Raw genomic sequence first — 22,489 nt, forward strand, 5'->3', positions numbered from 1 at the left:
TGAAAATACATAGGTAATTTTTTCCCATCCAAGTTCACAGACCCCAGGTTAAAAATGGTGATATCCTCAAGGTATTCTTGTTTGTGAATTATATTGGGCAGACTTCATGAAGCTCCCTCCCGGCAAATCCTCCTCAGTGAGAATCAGGATTACTTAAAAGAGATAGAAGAGATAGGTCTTACAAACTACACAGAGAAAAACAAAAGAATGAATAACACCAATTATCCAAACCATGACATGCATTTGGATAAATTAGTCCACTGAATTAATTAACCAATCAATACAAGGTAGGCATAGTAAATGGATGAGCTGGGGCCAAACTTGAATAGAAAGAGGACAACTGAATTGTGTGATGAGGTTATAATGGAACACTACTGTGCTATAAGAAATGATGACCAGGAAGCTCTCAGAAAAAACTTGGACTTACATGAGCTAATGCAAAGTGAAATGTACTATATACAAGGTAACAGAATTCTTATAAGATGATCAGCTTAATATGGAAATGTTTGCATGACTACACATGTATAACATATTAAATTGCTTGAGTTCTTAAGACGGGGTGGGGAAGGAGGAAGAGAATTTGGAACATGAAATTTTTTTAATGGACATTAAAAATTGTTTTTACATGTAATTAGGGAAAAATAAAATTCTAAAGAAATGAAAAAATTTAAAAAGAAAATTTTTTAAAAGGAAAACTAGTGGAATTTGCATTTAGGAAATTGTGCAAGGCTTTCAACAAAATGTAATAACATTCATATGAAGGAACAAAAAGTCAAGAATCTCAAGGGAAAATGGAGAAATAAAGAAATCTCAAACCACACTATTGTGTAGAAATCATCAAAACCATATGGTACTAGTTAAAGAATACAAAGCTTGATCAATGGAACACATCAAATAAGCAATACCAGAAGTAAAAGAAAAGTATAGCCTAGTGTTAGATAACCCCCAAAACACAAACCACTGATACACCGATTCTCTATTCCACAAAAATAGCCAGGAAAACTAGAAAGGAATTTGGGCAGAAACTGGGTTAGAAAAACATCTCACAGTATATATCACACACAAAACAAAACCCCTCTATATTAACATGACTTAAATATTTAAAATGTCACATTTTAAAAGAGAATGAAAGGAGATGCCTTTTACAAGCATGTCAGAGAGAGGAACTTATAAAAAGCAAATAAAATATATAAAATCTATAAAATATAAAAATTTGTACAAAGAAAACCAACATATCTAGGAAAAGAAAACTGTCAACAGCACCAAATATCTCCAATATAAAAGCTTTATATCAAACACTAAGCTACTTCCTTAGAAACCTGGCTGAGAAACTAACAAAAATATGTAAGACCATGATGCACTTCCCAAAAGATAAGTGAATAATTTTAATAGTAAATTGCTCTCGGGGCAGCTAGGTGGCGCAGTGGATAGAGCACCGGCCCTGGAGTCAGGAGTACCTGAGTTCAAATCCAGCCTCAGACACTTAACACTTACTAGCTGTGTGACCTTGGGCAAGTCACTTAACCCCAATTGCCTCACTAAAAAAAAACAACAAAAAAAAATAGTAAATTGCTCTCAATCAAATGAAAAACTACTCCAAATCACTATAACAAAAGAAATTAAAACTCTGACATTTTACCACACAACCATCAGACTGGAAAAAATGACAAATAATGGATGGATAAATTGTGGAAGGTGCAGGAAGGCAGGCACACTCAGACAATGATGGCAAAACTAAGTTATTTCAACTATTCTGGAAAATAATTTAGAACAAAAATAAATCCACTAACATACATATATGCCATTTAACTGAGAAAAACCAATGCCAAAATAGTACAATGATTTCAACAAAGAAGAAAACTGAGAAGCTACTGAATGTGGCAGTTAAAGGTGTCACTGGTAACCTTGAGAAAACATTTTGAATGGAGTATAGGGTTAGAAGCCAGACTTCATGGGACTGAGAAGTGAGTGAGAGGAGAGGAAGTAGAAGGCAATGAGTACTCATAGCTTGTTCTAGAAGTTTGGCACTTAAAGAGAAGATGGATAAAGGATGAATTTTGAGAAAATGGTAAGGTCAAGGGAAAGCTTTTATTAAGAATTGGGGCAGGGGCAGCTAGGTGGCACAGTGGATAGAGCACCGGCCCTGGAGTCAGGAGTACCTGAGTTCAAATCCGGCCTCAGACACTTAACACTTACTAGCTGTGTGACCCTGGGCAAGTCACTTAACCCCAATTGCCTCACTAAAAAAAACCAAAAAACAAAACAAAAAAACAAGAATTGGGGCAGCTAGGTGGCGCAGTGGATAGAGCACCGGCCGTGGATTCAGGAGGACCTAAGTTCAAATCCTGCCTCACACCCTTGACAATTACTAGCTGTGTGACCCTGGGCAAGTCACTTAACCCCAACTGCCTCACCAAAAAAAAAAAAAAAATAAGAATTGGGGAGTCCTGGGTATTTCTGTAGGCAATAGAAAAATAGATAATGGATAAGAAAAATAACTGAAAAAAAAAAAACAAAACAAAACCAAGGAGAGTGGTATGATGATAATGGATACTATTGTGCTATAAATGACAAGTAGGATAATTTCAGAAAAACCTGGAAAGACTTACATGAACTGATACAAAATGAAGTGAACAGAACCAGGAGAACATTGTATACGGTAATAGCAACATTGTATGATGATCAACTGTGAATGACTTAGCTATTCTCAGCAATACAATGATCCAAGACATTCCCAAAGGACTCAAGAATGAAAAATGCTATACAACTCCAGAGAAAGAAATGATGGAGTCTGAGTGAAGATCAAAGCATTCTATCTTTCACTTTTTTTTTTTTTTTTTGCGGGGCCATGGGGATTAAGTGATTTGCCCAGGGTCACACAGCTAGTAAGTGTCAAGTGTCTGAGGCCGGATTTGAACTCAGGTCCTCCTGAATCCAGGGCTGGTGCTTTATCCACTCTGCCACCTAGCTGCCCCATTTTCTTTTTTTTAATGAGTTTTTTGGGGGGAGGTCTGTGTTTCCTTTCACAGTATGACTAATATGGAAATATATTTTGTATGATTACACATGTATAACCTATATCAAATTGCTTACCATTTTAGGAAGGGTGGGAAGGAAAGAGAAAATTTGGAACAGAAAATTTTGTAAAATAAATGTTAAAAGTTGTTTGTACCGGGGGCAGCTAGGTGGCGCAGTGGATGGGGCACCAGCTCTGAAGTCAGGAGTACCTGAGTTCAGATCCAGCCTCAGACACTTGACACTTGCTGGCTGTGTGACCCTGGGCAAGTCACTTGGCCCCCATTGCCCCGCAAAAAAAAAAAAAAAATTGTACATGTAACTGGGAAAAAATAAAATATTTGTTCAAAGAAAAATTAAAAATAGGGAGAAAGATAAGATGATCACAGTAACAATTTGCTGGAGAAAATGGTAAAAAAAATAAATAGGATCAAAGGCATAAGTATAAGGACTAGAACAAAGAAAGAGAGCACAGAGAACATCATCCAGGTGTTTTAAGATACAGAAGAGGGGAGAAAAGGAAGCTCATTGCAAATGGCCTCTATTTTTCTCAGAAAAGTATGAAACAAGGTCTTCTGCTGAGAAGGTAAAGTGAAGAGTAGCACTGCAAGTTTGGAGAGTAAAGCAAAGATTTGAAACAGTTGCTAGGGAAGTATGATAGTAAAAATTAAAGAGAAAAGGGATTACTTTGCAGTGAGAGCCAAGGGGAGATTAGAGAACCCAAATTTGTAGGGGAACTAGTCCACATGGTTGTGTGGCTTCCTCCACCGTCATTCTGCAGTCAGTAAGTAAGAAAAGAGAAGGTGTGTGAGATTTGACAAGACAAAATGCTGATGGATTCAAGCATGGAAGATAGTATGTATCTGAACTGGCTGATTATAAATTCAGGATTGGAGAGAAAATAAAGTAGAGGCCAGAGTAGTGGTGGCCTGGGAGAGCATTGACAGTTTACCAACCAAAATATGTGCCCAAGGAGTAGTACAAGATGATATACAGGTAATAAATGATCAGAAAGGAAAAGAAAAGCCTGCCACCATGAGCAAGTGATAATAGACAGGCAAGTACAAGACTAATTAACCTGGAAAAGTTGAATGACCAACATACAAGAAAGCCTTTAGCATGTTCAATTAATCCTCTATCGTAAATTGGGAATTAATAGAGGCAACACAAAATTCTAAATTTAGAGCTAGAGGGGAATATTTTAGGACAGCTAATCCTTACAGGTGAAAAAAATGAGAGGTTGGGTAACTTCTCCTAAGGTAACTGTAGGTTGTAGGCAACAGAGCCAAGATTTAAGCCCACATCCTCTGACTCCAGATTCAGTTCTTTTTCCAATGTATCACATACTTCCAAACATGGACAAGAATTGCATAGAAAGAAGAGGTATTTACAAGTATGATCAATTTATTGATTATCAAGAATTTATTAAGTAGTTACTATCTGTTAGGACAACATGAACCCCTGGAGGAAGGACCCAATTAGAAAAGATCATGGAAGGGCAGGTAGGTGGTGCAATAGATAAAGCGCTGGCCCTGGATTCAGGAGGACCAGAGTTCAAATCCGACCTCAGACACTTGACACTAGCTGTGTGACCCTGGGCAAGTCACTTAACCCTCACTGCCCCCGCCAAAAAAAAAAAAAAAGGTCATGGATCCATTGTGAAGTAAAGTACAGGTAGTATTTGGAATCTAAGTTTTCAATGGAAAATGAACCTAAATTTTTTTTCATTAAGAGACCAGCAATTAGTTAAAATTTTGAACATGTAATTTTCTGCAAAAAATAAATATATATATATTTGAAATATTCACAGAAAAAATACTGATATCTAGAATTTTCTATACATTTTTTATTTTTAAATTTTTATGTGACATTTTACTATAAAGAAAATTACACATTATAATATTTATACTCTAACACATAGAAAGGTAGTAAATTATATACTTAATAATGTAACTTTTTACACAGCAAATTGGTTTAGTTTCGAGAGATAGGTAAAGATATAAAAGCATTTTTTTATTTAATCCCCCCATACAGTGACTTCTTCAGAAGATATTATTTTATAGCTAGTTACTGAACAAATAGACATTGCTATAGATGGTCATAAATCTAGCTTCAGTATTTTAACCTCCAACACACTGATAGAGTTTCAGTTAGCATACTTACATACATACATACATACATACATACATACATACATCCTTCCATCCATCCATCCATCCATCCATCTTCTCAGTGTAGCAATGAAAGCAAAACTGGTCACAACTGCCAGAAGGGCTTGGTCACGTACTGCATCTATAACTGAATCACCCAGTTTCAAACTCTGAATTCCAAATTAATGTTTAGCCATTCTAGTTCTACTATTGGAAGTGACAGGCGTCTGCCCACACTGCCTTCCCATCCTTGAAGCCCCAGAAAATCAGTGAAAAAAGTCCAGGGGAGGGGCCAGCCCCGCTCCCTACCAGGGAAGACCAGAAGGGACATGGGGACAGGGACCCCTTCACACACCTTTATCAGCCAGTCCATTGTGAGCCTGGCCCTGGAGCACTCACCTGGTTCAGCCTCTAGTTATTCACCTGTAAATTCTTTCAATAAAAATCTAAATGTTCATGAAAATGAAATTAAAACAAAGCATTTTAGAATTTATGTAAAGAAAAATTTTCTAAAAAGAAAAAAATTTTTTCTAGATAAATACATTTAAGATCATTTTGGTAGCTAATATTATCAATGCCTGAGAGTTACACCATCCTGATATGGGAAATAAGGGGTAATTTTAAAAATTGTATCCAATTCCACCTGACCAATTCTAAATGATTTTGCTAAACTGAAGAGAAACAAGCAAGAAATGCTCAATAAGACAAGTGAACATACCTGAAAAAACTTTCTTTTCTAATTTTTCCACATCTTTATCTCGCATTTCAAATCCCTTTATATTATGATATGAAATAACTTGTTTAGAATCTTCTTTCTTAATTTTTTTTTCTTTATCTTTTTCTTTGTCCTTCCCTCGGTGATATCTTTCCTTCTCAGCATCCTGTTCACGATGTTTCTCTTTATTTTTTTCTCTCTCTCGTTCTTTTGTTTCTTTTCTCTTTTCTCTTGATTTATCTCTGTCTCTATCACCATAATAACCTTTTCCAGTGTCTCTAGTTATGTGGCTGCCTCTTTCTCCTGTCCTTTCTTTATTTTTTAGTATCTCTCTTTCTTGATCTCTGTGTTTATATTCTCTGTATTCCAACTCACTCATTTCTGAATCTCTGTGGAGTTTCTTTTCTCTATGTTTCTTTTCTTCTTTTTGAGTATCTGACAGTGACGCCTAGAGAATAAAAAGAAAAAGGATGATACTTTCTTATACTAGAAAAATGGTTTTTACCTTTGAAGAGTCCAAAGTACATTTGATACTGGGTAAGAATCATTATTCTCCTTCAAAAGAGAATAGCCATGGGGGCAGCTAGGTGATACAGTGGATAAAGCACCAGCCCTGTATTCAGGAAGACCTGAGTTCAAATCTGACCTCGGACACTTGACACTTACTAGCTGTGTGACCCTGGGCAAGTCACTTAACCTTCATTGCCCTGCCAAAAAGAGAGAGAGAGAGAGAGAGAGAGAGAATAGCTATATCTACCCAAAACATATATCATAATATATGTATTCAAATCAACTTCTTTCTAACCTCAGAAAGAGGAAGGGCTAAATCAATCACTTTAGATTTCCACTGTATTTTGATTCACATTGTTATATGTAATATTATAGGCATTAAATGATACTATAAACATCATATTAAAATAATACAACTAACCTATCTTGCTTAATTTTCTTATAAACTCCTCTCCCCATAGCCATTTCTGCCTGCCCATCTTCTCTCTCCCTGTGCCAAAGATCGAACCCCTTTTTTTTCTACCACTCTCTTAAATTTTTCATCTCTTTGGGCTCTAACAATGGTAGCATCAACAGGTGCTGTCACTGATAAAAACCGATCCCTGGTGTGGTTCTGGACATTCACCTCCACTTTTTGTTTCATGAAATACAAATAAACGATGGGACCTTAAGACTTGAATAACCAAATTACTAGGCAACTGATGGGAATTTACTAGTAGTTCTGAGAATCCTGGTTACAGAACCTGAAGAAGCCCTTGAAAGAAGGCAATTTCTATCCCTGTGTTAATGTTCAATCATTTCAGTTGTGTTCAACTCTTCATGACCTCATTTGGGGTTTTCTTGGCAGAGATTCCGTAGTGGTTTGCCATTTCCTTCTCCAGCTCATTTTATAGATGAGGAAACTGAGGTCAACGGCGTTAAGTGACTTTCCCAGGATCACACAGCTAGGAAATGTCTAAGGCCAAATTTGAACTCAGGCCTTCCTGACCCCAGGCCCAGTTCTTTATCCACTGCACCATCTCCATATATGAAATGCTATCCTCCACTAACTCCACCCCACTCACAAAAAATTGAAAAAGAAATTTAAAAACCTAATAGAAACTAGAGGAATATCTGATATATTTTTTATCATTGATAAATCTCGGTAGATTTGCTGAGAGTATGAATATAGAACAAGAACTCACCCAATAATAAGGGATCTGAAAGTTCCTATCATCATGACCCTAGCAGTAGATCTATTCTCAGCCATTATACTTTTTATCCTACTTCTATAACTGTAGGTAGTCATCCAAGAAAGAAACTCATTTAAATACATAATGACATAAAGACATAAAAGTAGGTGCTATGTCACCTAACCAAAAGCCCCTTGAAAAATATAGTATTCTCATAATGGAATTAATGAGCCAAATAAAGTTATCAGTAAAAATAATTCAGAAATTCAATGAACCTTCATTTAAATCTTTGAAACATTACCCGAAGGTATTTCTTGAGATCATCAGTTCTCCAAGTATCATCTTTGGTTCTTCTCTGAAAAGAAAAATAAAGTAAAAGTGTACAAAGGAATTTAGATTGAGTCATTTTAACAATGATTAAGTTTGAGTATTTTCCTCTATCTCATTCCTATGTTTAGAAATGAATACCACTGAGTCTTATTCGAAGTACATACAGGACATGTATCAGAGAGAATCCTCAAAAAATAATAAAACCTTGCTATTCTGGAGAATAATTTGGAACTGTGCCCAAAGGGCAATCAAACTGCATATCCTTTGAGCTAGCAATACTACTTACTAAGTCTGTATCACAAAAGGGACCAAAATAAAATGGAAAAGGAAAAAGGACGTATATGTACAAAAATATTTATAACAGCTCTTTTTGTGGTGGCAAAGAATTGGAAATTGAGGGGTTGCCCAGCAATTGGAGAATGAACAAGTTATAGTATATGATTGTGATGGAATACCAATGTGCTATAAGAAATGACAAACAGGAAGGTTTCAGAAAAATTTGGAAAGACTTATATGAACTGATGCAAAGTGAGGAGAATCAGCAGAACATTGTACAAAGTAACAGCAATACTGTACGATGATCAACTATGAATGACTTGGCTGTTCTCAGCAATGATACAAGATTCCAAAGGACTTTTACACTTCCAGAGAAAGAACTGATGGAGTCTGAATGCACATCAAAGCATACTTTTTAAAATTTTATTTTTCTTGGAGGGGTTTTTGGTCTGTGTTTTCTTTTGCAACATGACTAATATGGAAATGTGTTTTGCATTGACTGAACATGTATAATTATATCAAATTTCCTGCCTTCTCAAGGAGGGGGAGAAGAGGGTGGAAGTGAACTTGGACTTCAAAAAATTTTTTAGTAAATACTGTTTTATTTTTTCCAGTTACATGTAAATAGTTTTCAACATTCATTTTTTATAAGATTTTGAGTTCTAAATTTTTCTCTCTCCTTCCCATCCACCCTCCCCAAGATGGCAAACAATTTGATATAGGTTATACATGTACAATCATTTTAAACACATTTCCACATTACTAATGTGAAAAAAGAAATAGAACAAAAGGGAAAAGCCATGAAAAATAAAAAAACAAAGTGAAGATAGTATGCTTTGATCTGCATTCAGACTCCATTCTTTCTCTGGATGTGGAGAGCATCTTCTGTCAAGTCTCTTGGAATTGTCTTTGATCATGTATTGCTGAGAAGAGCTAAGTCCATCATAGTTGATCATCGCACATTGTTGCTATTGCTGTGTACAATGTTTTCCTAGTTCTGCTCATTTCACTCAGCATCAGTTCATGTAAGTCTTTGTAGGTTTGTCTGAAATACACCTGCTCATAAATTCTTATAGCACAATAATATTATATTACATTAATATACCACAACTTGTTTAGCCATTCCCCAATGGATGGGCATTCTCTCAATTTCTAATTCTTTGACACAAAAAGAGCTGTTATAAATATTTTTGAACATGTAGGTTATTTTCCCTTTTTTATGATCTCTTTGGGATACAGATTTAGTGGTGATATTGCTGGATCAAAGCATATACACAATTATATATATTTTTAATATGCAATATATACATACAATATATACAATTATGCCCTTTGGGCATAATTCCAAATTGCTTTCCAGAATGGTTAGATCAGTTCATAACTCCATCAACAACGCATTAGTGGAACTCAAAAATGTTTTAAACTGTTAGAAATTGTTTTTATATGTAAAGGGGGAAAATATATATTAAAAAAAAAATTAAGTACCTACTAAGTCCAAGTCACTGAACTCTATTAGTGTAGCAACTTGTTTGTTACAGATCAAATATCTCACATTATGAGTATCAACAATTAAACTAATGTTTTTAAATCATTAAAAATGGTGAGATTCTTAATATCTTCTGCCTCCCTTTCTGCTACTCTACCACCATCACTGTGAAATCAAGCACAGGACTGAGGCCCAATTTGTATTTTATCTGGTTTATGTGTCACCAGGGCCATTACCTAGTAGCTGAATTTCTGTTGATGTACCTTCGCATCTGTAAACTGGTCTTCAAAGTGTCTGTCACCTCAAGCATACTCACCACCTCTAATGATTTAAGATTTTATATATAATATATAAGTCCATATATATACACAAAAGACTTCTACAAGGGGCAGCTAGATGGCGCAGTGGTTAAGCACCGGCCCTGGATTCAGGAGTACCTGAGTTCAAATCCGGCCTCAGACACTTGACACTTACTAGCTGTGTGACCCTGGGCAAGTCACTTAATCCCCGTTGCCTGCAAAAAAAAAAAAGACTTCTACAAGCCTATGTGCTACAGGCATAAACTATTATATATTATAGTTTTATAAACTATTATTATACTACAAGTATATTGTGTGTGTGCACATATAAAATGTAATGTTAGATTGTAAATTCCTTGAGGACAAGAAAGTTCTTCCCTTTTGTATTTGTATTCCCAGCACCAGGCTTGGCTCATATTTCTTTTTTTTTAATAGTATTTTTTCAGTTACATGGAAAGATAGTTTTTAACAATCATAAGTCTATTTTTTATAAAATTTGAAGTTTTGGGATGAACATTTGTAATAGTGATGTCTTGCTTTTTTATAAGAAGTCTATTTTTTACAAAATTTGAACATTTTTATAAGATTTTGAGTTCCAGATTTTTCTCCCTCCCTCCCTTCCCTTCCCCCTCCCCAAGACAGCAAAGCAATCTGATATAGGTTATATATGTACAATCACATTAAACATATTTCCACAGTAGTCATGTTGTGAAAGATGAATCAGAACAAAAGGGAAAACCCTCAAAAAAGAAAAAAAAAAGTAAAAATAGTATAATTCAATCTACATTCAGATTACACAGTTCTTTTTCTGGATATGGATATTTCCCATCATGAGTCCTTTAGAAATGTCTTGGATCAATGTACTGCTGAAAAAAGCAGTCTCTCACAGCTGATCATTACACAATTTTGCTGTTACTGTGTACAATGTTCTCCTGATTCTGCTCACTTTTCTCATCATCAGTTCACATAAGTCCAGATTTTTCTGAAATCTGCTTGCTCATCATTTCTTACAGCACAATAGTATTCCATTACATTCATATACTACAGCTTGTTCAGATATTCCCCAATTGATGGGCATCCCCTCAATTTCCAATTCTTTTTGGCTCATATTTCTTCATCCATTCTCCCTTCCCCCAAAATGCCTGAGTAGAATCTGTAATGACTGGAATGACGCCACCTGCTGGAAACTTACTATAGGAAAGCTCTGCAATGAGGAGAAGGCGCCTGAGGGCAAGACATTTGGCTTTTCTTTGGTGTCAGGAAGTTTGCTTGTGGGAGGAAGAGGGGGCAAGGCTGGCTCTCTCGGGCTCTTTCGCCAGGACTCTCATGGAGAGCGGAGCAGAACTGTAGCTTCCCGAGATAGCTGAATCTAGGGCTCTTTCTCTCTCTCTTTATCAAATTCTTATTCTCCTTAACAAATGCTTAAAAGTCTAACTCTTGCTAAAGCTTATAATTTATTGGTGACCAGTCATTAGATATTTTAGACAGTATAGCTAGAATTTTAGCCCCTTACAAATCCATTCTCCTCACTATTGCTAAAGTACTTTTTCTATATTCCAAGTCTCACCATGTTACTCTCTTATTCAATAAACTCCAATGATTTTCTTCTTTGGAGCAAAAATAAACTCCTGTGTTTGCTATTTAAAGCCCTTCACCACCTGAACCTATCTCACCTTTCCCATCTTACTGTACATTCACCCCCTTGCACCCACTATAGCTAGTCACAGTGACCTTCTTAACTTTTTCTTAAGTAATACTTGATGTCCAGTCTCCACACCTTCCACACTCTCTGCCCCCATCACTGGAAATCTCTTCATCTTCACCACTACTTCTTAAGACCCTTAGCTTTTTTTCAAGCCTCAACTCAATATTCCCTTTCTAGGAGCTTTTCCTGACCTCCCCAGCTGCAAGTGCCAATGATTTTTATGCACATACACCTATATATTCACATGTTTTACTTAATAAAATATAAACTCTTTTTGGGAAATGACTGTTTCATTCTATTACTCAATCTATATTCCTAGAACTTTGCACAGTGCGTAGCACATAGCTGACACTTCATAATTGCTTGGTGACTAATTGGTCATGTCATTCATCTGAAAATCAACTTTATACACATAATAATTAAAACTACACAAAGCTAAAACTTTAAAGCCTGAAAACTGCATAAACTCATAACTTTTAGAAACTTTCACCATAAAAACCATTCCAACATAATTAAGTCACAAGTTATATCTTTATTTAGGAGAGGGAAAAGTACATCATTAATGATTCTAAATGATATTTTATATAACTATGCTGTATCCTGACAAGTTAATGACAAACTTATAACTGAGAACCTAATGCAAGTACTCTTTAAATGAGAAGAAATGCCTGACCCTGGGACACTGCTGCATTTCAACTTTTTTTATGCTACATTTAGAATAAGCCTCCAGCTAGAGATATGGAAATAACATAGATATAACTGACTAAATAGATTGTATCTATGGGTTCCAGAAAGAGAAGGACTAGGGAGACAAGAACTAAACAACATATCTTGAAGGCCATAAATTTCTATGGGGAATACCATACTCTAATCCCTAGAGTGTAATCTAGAGAAAAGCAAAAGTACATGAAATCTCAATTTACATGAGAGGAATAACACAAATTTATAACACACAGAGCCATTCCCCAATAGATAAATGAGCAAAGAAAATAAACAGCTTTCAAAAGAAGAGATGCAACCTATAAATGGTCATGTTACAAAAAAATGTCCTAAAACATAAATACCAAATGCAAATTAGAACTGAAGTTTCATCTCACAGCACACTGAAAAAGATAGCCAAAGATGGGAATGGTAGTAGGTGTTGGAAAGGTTGTAGGAAGATAGACACACAGATACTTTTTTGGTAGGGCTACGAAGTGGTCCAGCTGTTCTGGATTTCAATTTGGAATTATTCAAGGAAAGTGACCAGCTGATTCAGACCTTTTTGACAGAACAATCCCACTAATGGATGTATTTATACACCAAGGAAATAAAAGACAGAAACAAAGGTCTGATATATACCAAGATATTCAAAGCAGTACTCTATGCAAGAGGCAGCTAGGTGGTGCCTACTACACCACTAAGTAATGTAATAAATACAGTACTGGGCCACAAGTCAGGAAGACCTGAGCTCAAATTCAGCCTCGGAAACTTATCAGCTGTTTGACTCTGGGCAAATCACTTAACCTGTCTTCCCAGGTTTCCTCATCTGTACAACAGAAATAGCAAAAGCACCTACCTCCTAGGGATGTTACGAAGATCAAATGAGATTATATTTGTAAAGTGTTTAGCACAGTGACTGGCACATAGTAGGCACTTAATAGAAGTTTACTACCTTCCCCTTTGTAGAAGTAAAGAAGAGAAACAAAGGAGGGGGGGCAGCTAGGTGGTGCAGTGGATAGAGCATCAGCCCTGGATTCAGGAGCACCTGAGTTCAAATCCGGCCTCAGACACTTAACACTTACTAGCTGTGTGACCCTGGGCAAGTCACGTAACCCCAATTGCCTCACCAAAAAAAAAGAAAAAAGAAACAAAGGAGGTGCCCTTCAGTTGGGAAATGAAAAAACCATAGTATATGAATGTAATGGGATACTCTTGCATGGCATGATATTACAAATATAAGGAATTTGAAGAAACAAGAGGATTTGATGCAAAGCAAAATAAGTAGAACCAAGAGAACAATGACTACGATGAAGAAAATGAAAGACTCATTCAAAGGAAGTTGAACTCAAAAGTAATGGGAAAAACCAGTGAAGATTGTGGAGAAGAGATCAAAAACCATCTCCTTCTTCAAGACAGAGAACTGAAGGACTAGCAGGACAAAATACTACATATACTGTCATTATAGAAAAAGTTTTTGCTGAGTGCTTTTTCTTTGTCATAAGGAAAGTTTCAACCTGGGTGTGGGGGGAGAGGATTGGAGATAACTGGGATGTCATAAGGAAAAGCATGCAAAAAATGTCTTTCCTTGGGCAAACAATACATTGTTATGAATTATAATTTCAACATAATAACATAAAAACAAAGCTATCATCCTAATAGGGATATGCAGTAAGAAAATGAAGGTCATAGGCAGGAGCCCATCATTAATCCATAGGATAAGAAATAATGACATCAAATTATCATAAAGTTGATACATGAAAGATATAATATGTAAATTAAGCTTCTTCAAGGATCCATGCTTTATTGGTGAGGATATCTTTTCAACCAACACAGATCGAAATCTCTTTATCTCTTAGGAGAAAGTCATTCTGAGATGCTATGGCCAAAAATAAATAAATAAATGAAGTTTAAGATGTGCTAGATTGTGCATATAAACAAGGTATCTCTCAAACTGAAAACCTTGGTAGGCCATACTGCAATCATCATGACCACTCCCTATGCAATCTAGCTTCCCATCTCATCCCTCAATATTAACCGCTCTCTCCAAAATAACCAATAATCCCAACTGCCAATTCTAATGCTTCCCCCCTCCCCCCATCCTGCCCACTGTCTCCATCCTTCTCCCTCTTGACCTATCTGCTACATTTGACACTGCGGGCCTCCCTTCTCCTCTCTGGATTTCCATGACACTTCTTTTTTTTCAAGGTGCACTTACCTGTCTGGCTAATTCTGGCCTGGCTCATTATTCTTAACAGAAGCCCTCCTAGTGGCTGTTCTCCAAGTTTCTATCCTGAGGCCATTTCTCTTTAGTTTTCAAAGCCCTATACCAGTTCATATGACTTATTCTATATACATGTATAAGCCTCTGTATTTTCTAATCAGTATGAGTATGGAGTAGGACTCTGAAGGAAGAGTATTTTGATAAAGTATATATTCAATTTGAACTCGGATAAGCCATTTACATGTTTATATAGAAATGTGTCCCTTATTATCATTCAGTAAACCTAATAGGTGACAGAGCTGAATCATTGAATGAATCAAAGGCAACTACAGCATGGATCTAAGAAACAAATAAATAAACAACTGGATTAAAAAAGTAAATCAATTGGAAAAAATAAATCAATTTTAAAATTTTTAAAAACTCTATACAACCTCTCTTTCTAGCCTCACTGGATATTCCCCCATCCTCCACCTTGTATAACCAAACTGGTCTTTTCTCTTGGTTCCTTACACACTATTCCCCAATATCCCTAGCTGTTCCACTAGCAATCCTGCATGCCTGGTTCCTCCTCACCTTTCCATCAAAGAATCCCTATTTCAAGAAACAACTCAAGCACTACCTTCTACATGAAACATTTACCAATCCCACACACACACATACACACACAAACATATACAAATGCTAGTGTCTTCCTCTCAAACTATCCTGTATTTAATTACTTTATATTTGCTTGAATTTATTTTCTTCATTTTTACTGTGTATACTTATATGTACTTGTCTTCCCTGTTACAATGTAAACTTCTTATTGGACAAGAGGGAGTGGTTTTTTATTTTCTTTTTTAAAATCTCATTATTTATTTTTAACATTCTTTTTCATAATATTAAGTTCCAAATTTCCTCCCTCCAGACCCTCCCCTACCCACTGAGAAGGCAAGCAATCTATCAATTATACATGTGAAATCATGCAAAACACATTTCCATATTAGTCATGTTGCAAAAAAAAGCAAGAAAAATAAAGTGAGAAAATCATAATTAAATTTGCACTCAGGATTGTGGGCGGGTTTTCCATATTATTGTGTGTCCCCAGAACCTAGCACAGAGACTTACAAGACAGTGGCCACTTAATAAACGCTTACAGATTGACTGATAATGGTTTCTCAACATTTGTTATCTAGCAGAGTGTTGGACAGCTGAGCAGATTGAGTATAAAGCTTGAAATCTGAAACCTGGGTTTGAATTCTACCTCTGGCACTTTCGTGTCCACGGGCAAAATCATTTCGTTTCTTTAAGCATGTTTCCCCAAGTGTAAGATGGACTTAATAATACTTATGGTAACTATCTACCAGAAGAGGACACGTGCTTGATTCACTTAAAGCACTTTTCAAACCTTTAAGTGTTACCTAAATGCTTGCTGCTCTGCTTATGAATTCAAAAATATGACTTACAACAAAATACCACGTGTTTTGGAAAATGCACACAAATGGGCTTTGGCTTCACCTTTATCAAACTAGATACAAAGGGGCAAAAAACAAACCTGTCCCACACTTTCAAAACAACAACAACCACAAGGAAAGGCGAAGATCTCCTCCAGCTAATGCAGAAACCAAGGCTACCACCATCCTATGAGAGAGACAAAAAGGCTCTGGGGCCGGGGTGGGGGGTGGGGAGTATCTTTTTGTTTTTTGGAGGGAAGGATGCTTTCCACGTAAGAAATGAATGATTCCGCCTAGATCCTTCCCCGAGTCCTCCTCTCTGCACTCAATCCACTTTTAAAGCGGCTTCTTCTTGGGGGTGAAATTGCCACCACGTGAGAGGCACGGACAGATACGTTTTTAACCGCTTTTCTCGGAGCAAGAGACGGAGAAGAAAGGACAAGGCCAGGGGAGAGAAGAACCGCTGGGCCCCAGTGGCCCTCGGAAGGAGGCCCTGAAGGCCTCTCCCAGCAGCGTCGCGACCCCCTCCTCGCACTAACCTTTCCTGACTCCATCTTTCTCCTCAGGCCCACACCTTGTTTTCTTCCCCCGTCCCCGGAGGACAATGAATTCCGTGGCCTGGGACTAGAAGAGGAGAAACTCCAGGAAAGACACAACTAGGCCAGAAGTGGATGCCCTCGGCCGCTCAGCTGCAACACAGGCGCCTGCGCTGAGGCCACTCTGAGGGGCCTCGGCGCGCGTCCCCTTTCTCCCTAGCAACGGCCAGGCAGAAGCAGGAGACGGCTGAGCAAGCGATCGATCTAACTCCTCCCTCCTTCCACTCTCACACCCTCTCCGGTCCAACCCTTCTCCTCCCGCCAGCCTTCCAAAAGGGCTGAATTCTCTCTCTTGCTTTGTAGAGGCAGTGGCCTCGGCGAGGTTTTTGCAGAGAATTTGCAAATCCTTTGAGGATTTTTGGAAAATCTCTCTCCACTCCGCGCGGTAAAACGCAACCCAGCCACAGGAAATATAGCGGGAAGGGAACCAAGAATGAGCCTTTAGGGATTAGAGTAATAAGAGGATCTGGTGCTAGTTTTAGTCATTAATCTCCCAGCATTCTATACTTGGACGTCAGTTTATCTTGTACGAAATTCCTTACACAATTCCCCTTTCACCTCGAAATGCCAGAGACTAGAGCTTATATTTCTGAGTCAGTAACTGTTGTGCAATGGGCAATGAACGGGGAGGCAGAAAATTGACCTGTGCCCGATTCTGCTTCTACCACTTGCTAGACCAACTTTACTATCTTTTATTGTGTGAACTTTGGGAAGTCTCTGAATTTCTTTGAATTTTGGTTTACACATCTTCAAAAGGGAACTTTAAGAATAATGCTCCACACCATTCACAGGTTATTGTGCAGATAAACTGAAACAGGTATGTGAAAGAAAGAGCCTCCAAACCAGAATCTTGCAGAAATAAATGTTACTTCTTGATCATAATATTTTCTCCAGCGGTTCCTTATATAGAAGCAAAATGATTGAAAAATCTCCATGCAGCTAATTCACTAATAAAGGTCACCAGCTCCTAAAATGAAAGTAGGTTTGCATTGGCTAATAAAAACATCATCAATATTGTCCAAAACGTACTTGTTGAAATGTTTCAGCTGTTTGTAGAATAAAACAAATGGCCTCATAAATACAATATGAATATTCGCAGTGTGAGATATCATCAATGTTTTTTAAAAAATCAGCTGCTAGGATTTATAGATTTTAAAAAGAAAGCCAAACTGCAGCCTTTCTAAGTTTTCCACTAATGGATAATATTTAGCTTGCATTTATGGAAAATTTGCTTTGAATTTATTCATGTATGTGTACACATATCACTTAGGTAAGTTGCCTTCACTTAAATATTTTCACAAAGCAAAGAATCTAGAATCATGTCTTGGGCAATAAGAAGGATCCATTCTCTAATGAACCAGACTTGGTTTGAAAGCTAGGAGGGAGAACAGAATCAATATGCAAAGCTGAAACCTCCCTACTGGCAGCAGGTTACAGAAACCAAGGTCATGCTGTCACTGGCTTGGCAATGTCAATGATATTTTGAAGGGAAATATGTAGAGAAAGCTCTGCCATCCTCTCTGTATTTAGGGACCTGGACTGGATCCTCCTAAAATCAAAGGCAAGAGAGCTGTTATGGTCCTATACAAAGAACCCTACACTGGAATCTAAATGACCTGAGTTCTGGTCTGCTGACTTGCTATGTGATGTTAGACAAGCCCCTTCCCCTTCTAGACCTCAGTTTCCTCTTGTGTAATGCTAAAGGCTTACACCAGATGACTTTTGAAATCCCTTCTAACCTAATGGAAAGAAGAAAAAAGGGGAGCTGAGGAGAGAAACCTTAGATCTAGATTTAGGTTTCTCTCTTCTGTCCTCGAGCTACTGTTAGAAGATTCAAAGAAATTAAGTGATTTCCTCAAGTTCACATAAGCTAGTAAGGTCTAGTAAATGGCAGCACCAAGTCAGCTATTGACTCTTAAAGGTTCAGAGTTCATTACACTACAACTACTGCCTCTTAGAAATTTTAACTCCAAAGAGCTACAAGTTCATCTGGGCTTCTTATTCCAATTTCAGCTGTACAAGTATGCTGCAGTGGAAAGAGTCTGGATTGTAAATTAGAATACTTGGGTTCAAATTGTAGTTCTACTAATTACTACTACCTGTGGGTAATTCACCAGTAGAATCAATCAATCAACAAGAATTGTTTTAAGAGTCTATTATGTGTCAGGTATTGTAGACTAGGGATTCAAAGACAAAATAAACACTAGTTCTTATCTTCAAGGACTTGACATTCTATTAGGGGAAACAAAATGTAAATATATAATTGCATATCAAAAAAAAGTGTAGCCCTGCCAAAAAAAAAAAGTGTAGAGTTTTGGGGGAAGAACCAGAAGCTGGGAAGATCAAGAAAGACCAGGTAAGGGGCGGCTAGGTGGCGAAGTGGATAAAGCACCGGCCCCTGGATTCAGGAGTTCCTGAGTTCAATCCAGCCTCAGACACTTGACACTTACTAGCTGTGTGACCTTGGGCAAGTCACTTGACCCCCATTGCCCTGCAAAAAAAAAAAACTAAACAAAAACAATAGCAAAAACAAAAACAACAACAAATGAAAGACCAGGTAGAAGATGGTACTTGGGCGACAAAGAATTTTAAGAGAGGAAATGCATTCCAGGAATTAGGGACAGTCAGTGCAAAGACACCAGGGGATCAAAGACGGAACGTCATGTTTGAAAGAGTAAGGCATTTGGCTGGACTATAAAATACAGAAAGGGGAGGAATGTACAAATAAGACTTAGTGTGGTAAAAAAATACTAAAGTTTTTTAACAGTCGGTTAGGATAACTGAAAGACACCAGTTTTTTTTTTAAGGACCACCCTTTCGGGGAGGAAACCAACGGCATGAGCTACGCACGCCAGATAATAAGAAACTATAACTGACATCTTCCATCCCAGAATTGTACAAAAATACCATCAGAAGCCCAGTCAGCAATAGGAAATAGCCCTTTCCACAAGGTAAGCTTCAGTCAGCACTACCAAAGACTACAATAGACAAAGTTAGAATCATGACTCATGAGAGAGCAGGAGAAAATGAGGACAAAAATTGTAAACATTGAATAAATAGTAGAAAAGGCAAGATATCTGATTTGAAAAAAAAAAAAAACCTAACCTGGAAAATAAGTCTAGAAATAATTTAAGAATCACCAGAATCTGTGAAAACCATGATTTTTTAAAATCCTAGAAATTATATTTCAAGAAATCACAAACGTAAACTGTCCAGAGCTATAAGAGCTAGAGAACAAAATAAGGTTGGAAAGAAACCCACCAATCACTTTTGTGAGAGGAAGCCAAAATGAAAAGTACCCGTAATATAATGGCCAAAAGCTAGAGCTCTCATATCAAAGAAACAATTCTTCAAGTATCCAGAAAGGAAAAAGTTCAAGTACCAAGGAAAGAGAATTGGGATCACACAAGGTTTAGTAGTTTCAACATTAAACCAGAGCAGATCGTGGAATACAGTTTTCCAAAAGGCAAAAGAGATAGGGGTAAAAACAAGAATAAATTGTCCAGCAAATCTATCATCCTATAAGGAGAAAATGGATTTATGATGGAATGCAAGACTTTCAAGCATTTCTAATGAAAAATTAGAGCTCAGTAAGAACTTTGAAATATAAATCCAAGACTCCAGAGAAATATAAACACACACACACACACACACACACACACACACAATCTCATTTAGACTACACCTAAAAAAAAAAAGAATCCTCGTTACCAAGAAAGTAGTCTCCTATGCTTAAAGAGTGGTGATCTCTGCTTGGTCAGCCTCTGCTTGAAGACTTCACTGATTAAAAAAGAATTCACTTCTCTGGGCAACCCATTCTGCTTTTAAGCAGTACTAACTGTCAGGAAGTTTACCTTTATTTCAAGGTGAAATCAACAGCTTTGCAATTTCTACCCATGGCCCATTTTCTACCCTCTGTGGCTAAACAGAAAAAATTCTAATTCCTCTTCCATATGATTGCATTCAAACACTTTGAAAATGACTGTGATGACCTCCTAAGTCTTCTTTTCCACTAGCTAAACACCCTCAGTTCTTTTGACTGATGGAGGTGTGGTCCTGTTTAGTCCCCTCAAGACCCTGGCTGCCCTACTCTGTACCTAATCTAGGTTGTAAAAATCCTTCCTAAAATATGATGCCCAGAACCAACCAAAATGTAGTTTGACCTGGGACTATCAGTTCCCTTGTTCTAAACTTTTTGGGTAGGGGGCAGGGAATTCCCAATGAAGAAAAACAAAACCCACCCTCTACCAATCCAGATTGGCACCATACTCTGTCATTTTGAGTCTTTGAGAGTTACTCTGCCTGAGGCACTGAGAGGTGATTTGCCCACACATAAGTAAGTGTCATACTTGCATTCAGTGTATATTAGAGGCTAGTCTGGAACCCATCTTCCCCAGACTCCAAGACAGGTTCCCTACCACTATATCATTCTGGTTCTCTAAATTGTAATCCCAGAACTGAATAATGCTTCAGATGTGTTCTGATTAGGACTTTCAGTCCCCTTGTACCTCAGTGCCCCTGGGCACTAGGCTTCTATTAATGCATCCCAAGATCATATTAACTACCATTTACAGTATCACACAATACTCACTCTTTGTGAGCTGGAAATACCTACTTGATTAATTGAGCCAGACATGAAAAGATCCACTCAGCTCCTTTTTAAGATGTGGTTCCCAGGTCAGCCAGAATGTTAATGTTGAATTCAGCCTTCTTTTCAACTTTTATATCAAGTTCACCCTCATGTCCCTGAAAAGGAACCCTTCTACAGAAAGCCTGAGGAGGAGAATAAGGATGAGAGGAGGTGGGAAATATAGAGGGTTAAGGGTGGTACATTAATGAAATAGCATATTATAAAGAAAACAAAATCTACAGGTATAAGAAATTCAAAGAAATGCAGAAAAAAACTCTATAAAAGTATGCTTTACAGGGGGCAGCTAGGTGGTGCAGTGGATAAAGCACTGGCCTTGGATTCAGGAGGACCTGAGTTCAATCTAGCCTCAGACACTTGACACTGGCTGTGTGACCCTGGGCAAGTCACTTTAACCCTCATTGCCCCATAAAACAAAAAACAAAACAAAACAAAAAGTATGCTTTACAAAAAGAGGCAAATTCAGGAGAATGAAGAATGCACCATAACCATATGAAAGGAAAATATATGAGAATTAAGGACAAAAACCTCTGGGGCTTTGAAATGGAGGGTGCTTTTAGTTATTCCCTCTATTGAATTTAATTTGAATGAAAAGAGTTTGCTAAGGCAGTTTATTTGCTTTTGTTGATAGTGATAGAAGATTTTTTAATAAAACATTTACTTAAAAAAAAAAAGAAAAATAGGGCTGGCCGTTAGTGGAATTTCTGTTGGGGTTCAAATTAAACCTGTTGACAAGGATGCTGTGATGTGTGAATGAATCAAATAAGCATAGTAAGTGAGGGGGTATTTCTTTCTCTGTCCAAGAGATGTACATTGTGAGAAGTAGGGCTGATAGCTGAGGAAGAATGTTAAAAGGAGAAAGTAGGAAGGAAATGTTGGGGTGGGGAATAATAGCAATTCTTGAAGAAAAGAAGTACTAGGTAAGATAGGATTTGTGGGGAAGAGCCTTCATTATAGAAGCCCTTATACTTGAGACTGTATACTTCTCTAGGAGACTGATATTAAAATCGTGAACATACATACATAATATAAATGTCGTTGGACAAATAGTTGTTTATTCAAAGACTATTTTTGTTTGTTTCCTCCTTCTTTTAATAAAAGTTTATCCTGTTGTCAGTATACTGGAGAGTACCATGAACACATGATCTCAGGATTCATGGATGGGGGGTGCGGTACGTATAAGAAAGTGAGAAAAATCTCCAAAAGCATACCTGTGCTCTCATGTCAGGAG

At 37.3% G+C, this 22,489-nt stretch overlaps 1 protein-coding gene across 1 annotated transcript in view; it reads right to left on the reverse strand.

The window, feature by feature from the left end:
• DYNC2I1 (dynein 2 intermediate chain 1) overlaps positions 1-16,753 on the reverse strand; it is a 94,791-nt gene extending 78,038 nt beyond the window's left edge. Inside the window, 3 exon segments of the mRNA XM_043969350.1 lie at positions 5,884-6,328; positions 7,864-7,917; positions 16,554-16,753. Coding sequence (XP_043825285.1) covers positions 5,884-6,328; positions 7,864-7,917; positions 16,554-16,568 — 514 coding nt within the window. The 5' untranslated portion in view covers positions 16,569-16,753.
• Positions 16,754-22,489: the final 5,736 nt, after the last annotated feature.

The sequence above is a fragment of the Dromiciops gliroides genome, chromosome 5 (genome assembly GCF_019393635.1).
Source record: "Dromiciops gliroides isolate mDroGli1 chromosome 5, mDroGli1.pri, whole genome shotgun sequence".
Taxonomy (NCBI): Eukaryota; Metazoa; Chordata; class Mammalia; order Microbiotheria; family Microbiotheriidae; genus Dromiciops; species Dromiciops gliroides.